This window comes from Lactuca serriola, chromosome 3, assembly GCF_051521515.1.
Source record: "Lactuca serriola cultivar US96UC23 chromosome 3, Lser_US96UC23_V15, whole genome shotgun sequence".
NCBI classification, from domain to species: domain Eukaryota; kingdom Viridiplantae; phylum Streptophyta; class Magnoliopsida; order Asterales; family Asteraceae; genus Lactuca; species Lactuca serriola.
The window spans coordinates 43,608,809-43,615,653 of record NC_136410.1 but is presented as its reverse complement, the minus strand read 5'-3'; the positions used below and the strand labels follow the sequence as shown (position 1 = coordinate 43,615,653).

Here is a 6,845-nt window from a genome sequence, read left to right as displayed (position 1 = left end):
TAAATAGATGAAATTCAAAATTTGAAGAACATGTGAAATCAAACCTTCAAGATTTGGTGTTGGGTGGTAAGAAACAAGTATTCTATATCAAATATTTTTAAAACCTAAACAAATAAATAAATGGGTATTAGGATCTAGGGCTTCTATTTTATTCGTTCTTAATTACATATTTGGTCCCTATAGTTTAGAAAATAAACAAATAACATAAATTAAAAAAATAAGGCCAGTATAGTGTCATTTTACTCATACTTAATGTCAATTTTGTAACAGAGTTATTCAAAAGGATCAACAATATAATTTTTTAAAACCATAAGGACTATCAACTTTCCAAAAGTTAGACTAAACCCAAACCACATGGATCATTTATGTAATTTACTAAATAGTATAATTATTTGAATAACTTTAGCAATTCACCCATTATTTCAAAGTTCATTAAACACATTAGAACAACTCAAAAGCACGATCAATGAGTACCATTCGAATCATGCTCCATACTACGATAGTATCAACCTTCTTGCAAAGGGCTATCTATCCCTTCTTATTCTTCTTGGACTTCGAGCGATAAAACTTACTCAGGTAGAACTGATGTAGTTCTGGGAACAAGAACTTGACCAGAAAGAGAACCTTCACGAACCTTGGTTCTGTAATGGATGTTGCTCCTTTGCATACTCCATCGACAATGGCTATGGCACATGGCTCTGCCCCCATTGTTGGGAGCAAGCTATTAAAATCCTGCAGAAAGTAATTCAATTTATAAAAGTGGATAGATCGATAGTTTGATTGGTTGTTATTTAGCGGGAAACCAGTAATCACTTACTTTTCTTAGAGCCACACCAACACCTTTACCTAAATACTTGGCTGTTATGATATTTGTTTCAATGAAACCAAGAGTCAAGATTACTATCGTTACTCTCGGTGACACTTCGAATCTGAGGGACTCATAGAAGCTTATCAATGCTGCTTTGCTTGTCTAAAAATTAAGACACATTTGGTACCATAAGGTTTATACATATATGGTTAAATAAAAAAGACATAGTTGATTGAATCGGGTTTGTTACATTGTAAAATCCTCCTTTCGGTGGGTTCAATATTCCAGCACAAGAAGCATTGACGACGATCTTCCCGCTGCTTCTCATGACATGTGGCATTGCGAAATGAGTTGTATAAAGCGATCCCCAAAAGTTTATGTCCTGCATATGTTCATATATGACCCACGAAAGAAGTTGTTTACTATGGTTGTGTTTTTTACATGGCACATGACAAATGTTCTAGAGTTAAAGCTATTTTTTATGATAAGAGTCGGGCCTTAAGCCACACATTCATATCTTTTGGAGAGAGAATGTCCCACCTTATTTGGGTGGGATAAACAATTTCAATCTCTATATATAATACATATATATAATACATGTCAAACACAATATAAAGTTACATAACAAACAAAGATATATAGTTTTGTACCATAACGGGTGCGAATTTGGTGATATCAATGTTGACTGAATAAAGGTTTGCGATTCCCGCGTTACAAACAAGATGATCCACTGTGAATAAAATGATTAGCATGTTAATTTCACAAAAAAAAGTGAAAAAAGGAGTTCGACCTTGAGATCACGTGTTACTCACAACGACCAAAACGTTTAATGGTGTCATCCACAAACATCCTACACTCATCAACCTTTGACACATCGGCAAATATGAAAAGAACATCGGGAGAGCCGAGTTCACGGGCTCTCTCTGCTACTTTCTCGAGTCGACTATCTGGTTCTTTTATCGCAACAATAGCTAAACATGCACCTCTTTTTGCATATTCGTAAGCCATGAGCTGCAATTTATATAGCAAACTAAAGAAGATGTTGAACTAGGATAGGGTTTAGGGTTTGTAGCGTACATACCTCTCCAAGTCCCGATGAAGCACCTGTGATCAAAACCACTTTTCCGGACATGTTTTCGATAGGATGGAAACATGATCGGAGGGTGGTGATGAGTTCCCAAATGAAAAGAAAAGGTGAAATGAGAAGTAAAAGTAACAAGGACACGTAGTACACAAGTGAATTTGTGAACTTGTTATTGAAGTAAGCTTGATACATGGCTGGGGAATGGCGATTGGCGACACACACACACGATGAATGATTTCTTTTTCATTTTGTGGGAAATAATTGTCATGGTGCATTTAACAGGCCCATAAGCATCCAGTATGGGTTGTCAGTACGCTAGAGTACTCGGAGCCCCACTGTATTTATGTTGGTCCATTGTTGATTTAATAAAAATCATGTATTTTTAAATGATTACAGATAAATTTATTATTACAAGATATAATCCAACTACTTTTTTGGGAAAGTGGCCTCAGCCCCGGCAAAATTAATCCAACTAGTTTGATAAATCGATTTTGGATATTTTGACCCTTTCGACTTATATTTGTTTTAGCTAAGTTTTTTGGTTTTTGTTTATTTGGTTCGTTAAAAATAATATATAAAACAAATTAACACTTTTGTTTCTAGTTGGGTCGTATTTACTACATTTACTGGAATTTAATATGTGGCATTGAAGTCATTTAGACTTTTGGTAGATGAATCGTTTGAATTTGTATGATGGTTGTTATGGTTTACCATTTGATGTAAAGGTTAAAACTGGAAGGTATGCGTGTGAATGCGAAATGATATGAAGACTGACAATGATATGAAACAACCTTCAAATTCATATATCGAGATAATGCATATGATAATTGACAACTATATGAAATGAAAAGATTGAGAACTATATGTATATTATAGTGTGTTTAACTATAAGGTTAAAAGTATAATTTGCAATTAATGTCGGTGCTTTGGCTAGCTTTTTATCTTTTGCATCCAACCGAGCATTGTACCGGTCCAAATAACCATCAAAATTATGTTTCTTAGGATGGTATTGTTGTTGTAAAGTCTATAAATATGAATGGGGGGTAGATAAGACACTTTTGGTGGCGAGATTGACGCGTTGTATGAGTTTGGTAATACTAGCTATTTGGGAATAAAGTCCAAAATGAAAGAACAAATTATATTGTTTGTATGGGAGCATTTACTAACTCTATATCTTATCATTATTCCATTGAACTGTTTTTGGAAATGCTTACTATGTTATTAAATGTTATAAAAAGGTTTTTAAATGATTTTTGGTATCTAGCTTAAGAATTAGCTATCGTTATTTTCAATTTCATTCGATAATTTAATTTCTATATTACTCACTAAGCTTCTCAAGCCTAACATATTATTTTAACATGTACTTGTAGATTAGAAGTTAAAGACTTCTGGCTTAGTTTTGAGATATTTTGAAAGTCATGCATGTATATATTGTTCATTTGAACTTTGTTAAAGATATTATAATTGAAACTCCGGTACAATTAAACTCTCGTTTTAAAACTGTGTTATGTTTGAGACCAATTTTCCGCATTTGAAGTCTAAAAATATTTTAAAGGGTTTTCTTAAATTACTAAATCCCACTAGCCCGTATTAGGGGTGTTTCATTGATAAAAACTTGTAGCAATCCTCACGCCTTATGTGGTGGATTGATCCCCTCTAAGTCGTACTACTTAGTTTATTCTTTCCCCTCTACCCATATTTGAGTGGATTGTCCATTGGTCTCATACATAATATAGCTTTTCTAAGTCCATTCGTAGTTGCCAGAGTTTAAGATCTTTACTTATTTTGATCTAGTTAGAAAACAATATTATATTGAAGTTGGTTTTGATATTGAGTTTAGGTTTGATTTGGATTTAACAATTTCTTCTATTTAGGAAGTTATCTGTTGATCTTTAATTATATTCTTGGATCCTTCTGTTTGTGGGTAAACTAGAATTGTTATCGAAGAACCAGAACACAAAAAAAAAAGGATACAAGGGGGTGTATTATGAGTATGGCAGATAGTTGCATGGATAAACAATAAAAAATACCAACGTGAGAACATAAACGATGAGAGTGGTCTTCAACGTTACCAGTGGTGTTGGAAGGTGGTGGGTGTAGAGGTGGTGGATATGGAAGAGCTTTTTCTAATTTATTAATAATATGAAGATTAATCGAAACCGTGCTAAAAACTATTAAAGATAATGAAAAGGGCATACATGTCATTTTACATGTATCAACCACACAACAAACTAAAACCACATGGACGACTAAATTACAGAAATGGTCTAATAATAATAAGAGTAAATTACATAAATGGTCTATGTGGTTTGTTCAAATTCACAGTTTTGATCTATGGCCGAAAAATTGATAGATTACATCCGTTAGTGGCATTGATAAACATTTAAAAAAGTAAATCAAATGAAAAAAAAAAAAAAAGAAACTCAAAAAATACAAAAATGAAATAAAAAAACAATATGCAACATTATATCTCATTTAACAATTTTTTCTAACAAAAAATTACAAAAAATACAAAACTTTTATTGTGGTGAAATAAGAAAAGGATGTTAAGACTAGATGGCTTTAGTGAGAAAAAAAATACATTATCATTGTAATCTTGTTATCATGTTAACCTACCGAACCATCAATAAGGAAAGACAGTTGTTGGGAAGTCTTTCTCAAAGTATGGTAGCTTTATTGGAAATAAAATATAGACGGTTATAAATAGGTCTGACAATCGTGTCGTGTCGCGGGTTGACGGATCAAAATATGTCAACCCAAACACGATCCATTTAAATATACAGGGCACGAGTTGGCGGGTTTGGAACATAAACCCATATATGACTCACCAATCCATTTATTTATACGGGTTCACAAGTTGGCGGGTTCGTGGGTCAGATTTGGGTTCGTGGGTCCGAATTTTAGACATTTAAATCTTAAACATCCAAATAAAAATTAAAAATATTCATAGAAACATGTTACAAACTTAGCCTTATAGGTTACGACTTACGACCTTAGACCATCCACCACGAGTCAATGATATATATTGTATAATACTTATTAAATATTAATACTTGATACATAAATAAATTTAAAAATAAAATAATTTTTTTTATTAAGAATATAAACGGGTTGGCGGGTCAACCCGTTTATTTTTTGAGAAACCCATATATGACCCGTTTAATAAACGGGTTGGCGGGTTGAAAAACTCAACCCAAACCCATTTATTTCGTGTCGTGTCGCGTGTCGTGTCGAGAATTGTCAGCCCTAGTTATAAATCCCAAAAATAGAACAATATAAGTCAAAATTACAAAAATGGTCATTGTAGTTTGTCAAAAGTTACAAAGTTAGTCATTGCTAATTTTTTTTTGATGCAAATGGTCCTTATGGTTTGCAAAAGTTGCACAAATGACCATTTTTACTAACTTCGTTAGTATTCAACCATTAGGGATTGAACTCGTAAGGACATTTTCGTTTTTTCAAGTATAAAAGAATTGAATTCGTAACATCTTGTAAACCACATAAACCATTTTTATAATTTTTCTTAAAATAATATAAATTCTAAAAAATGAGGAGAGGAAGATTCGAACTTGGAACATCCTCCCCTCTTTCTAATCAGCCAAAACTCTAGCCTATAATTCCGAAAACTAATTAATATTATCTAAAATCGTAAATACATTAATAATAAAAAAACATATTATTACAAAAAAAACTAATAAAATGAAATATGTTTTCAATGTATTGTAAAAAAAAAAATTTACTAACAATTTAATTGTTTTTTAAGTATTTCGTTTACATAAAATATAATTTTTTATTTATTTCAAAAAATACGTTTTCATATATGTTATTACATTGATATGATCTTAAAACATATTTTTACGTTTTCATATAAAATAAGTTTTTTTTTTCTCTTACATAAAATAATATGTATTTATTTTATGTAAAATTTGTTTTTTTACATTTAAAAAATACGTAATGTTATTACATTGTTATAATTCGAAATTATACTTTTAAATACATAAAAAAATGCAATAACATATTATACAAAAACATAATCCTAAAAAAAACATAAAAAATGTTTTTCGTATATATTTATTTTATGTGAAGTATGTTTTTATGTTTTAAAAAAATATATTTTCGTTTAATATGTTATTACGTTGTTATAATCCTAAAATATACTTTTACGTTATCTTAACGTCTTTAGTTGATTTAAAACGTATATGGAAGTATTTTTTTACGTAAAAACATTAACGTGATAACATATTATATGAAAACACATTTTTATATTTTTGGGTTAAAAAAATACGGCATATATTTTTTTACGTAAAAGAAACTAAAGACGTTAATATAACGTAAAAATGCGTTTTTATATAATATATTATCACATTAACGTTTTTACGTAAAAAATACTTGCATATTCGTTTTAAATCAACTAAAGACGTTAAGATAACGTATAAGTATATTTTAGGATTTATATGAAAATATATTTTCTAAATACATAAAAAACATACTTCACATAAAATAAATATATATAAAAAAACTTTTTTTTTTACGTTTTTTTAGGATTCCATTTTTGTATAATATGTTATTACGTTTTTTTTATATTTAAAAGTATATTTTCGGATTATAACAATGTAATAACATTTTATACGAAAACATATTTTTTAAATATATAAAAAAAACATATTTTTTACATAAGACAAATACATTAAAAAAAAACTTTTTTTTTCTTTGTGAAAGAAAAAAAAAACTTATTTTTATATGAAAACGTAAAAATATGTTTTAGGATTATAGCAATGTAATAACATATTATACGAAAACGTATTTTTTTAAATACATAAAAAAAATTAGTGTACCTAAAAAAAATACGTAAAAAAACAAATACATTGTTTGTAAAAAGTATTTTTTTACAATATACTAAAAATATATTCTATTTTTTTTAAAAAAATTTCTTTGTAAAAATATGTTTTTTTT

The 6,845-nt window shown here is 29.6% G+C and overlaps 1 protein-coding gene across 1 annotated transcript; it reads right to left on the bottom strand.

The window, feature by feature from the left end:
• Positions 1-340: 340 nt before the first annotated feature.
• On the bottom strand, positions 341-2,150 carry LOC145092070 (11-beta-hydroxysteroid dehydrogenase-like 4A). Its single transcript, XM_079029961.1, has 6 exons — positions 1,890-2,150; positions 1,621-1,819; positions 1,459-1,538; positions 1,059-1,190; positions 818-970; positions 341-732 (listed from the first exon to the last, which is right to left on the bottom strand). Exons 1-6 carry the CDS (start codon positions 2,082-2,084, stop codon positions 529-531), a joined length of 963 nt encoding a protein of 320 aa, XP_078886087.1. The 5' UTR covers positions 2,085-2,150; the 3' UTR covers positions 341-528.
• Between the last annotated feature and the right edge of the window lie 4,695 nt (positions 2,151-6,845).

Bases quoted from the DNA above. Each gene is read 5' to 3' on its own strand.
- LOC145092070 (XM_079029961.1), bottom strand. From the start codon at position 2,084: ATGTATCAAGCTTACTTCAATAACAAGTTCACAAATTCACTTGTGTAC. The intron at 1,820-1,889 runs GTATGTACGCTA...TATAAATTGCAG, and splicing joins CTTCATCGGGACTTGGAGAG to CTCATGGCTTACGAATATGC. The intron at 733-817 runs GTAAGTGATTAC...TACTTTCTGCAG, and splicing joins TTGGTGTGGCTCTAAGAAAA to GATTTTAATAGCTTGCTCCC.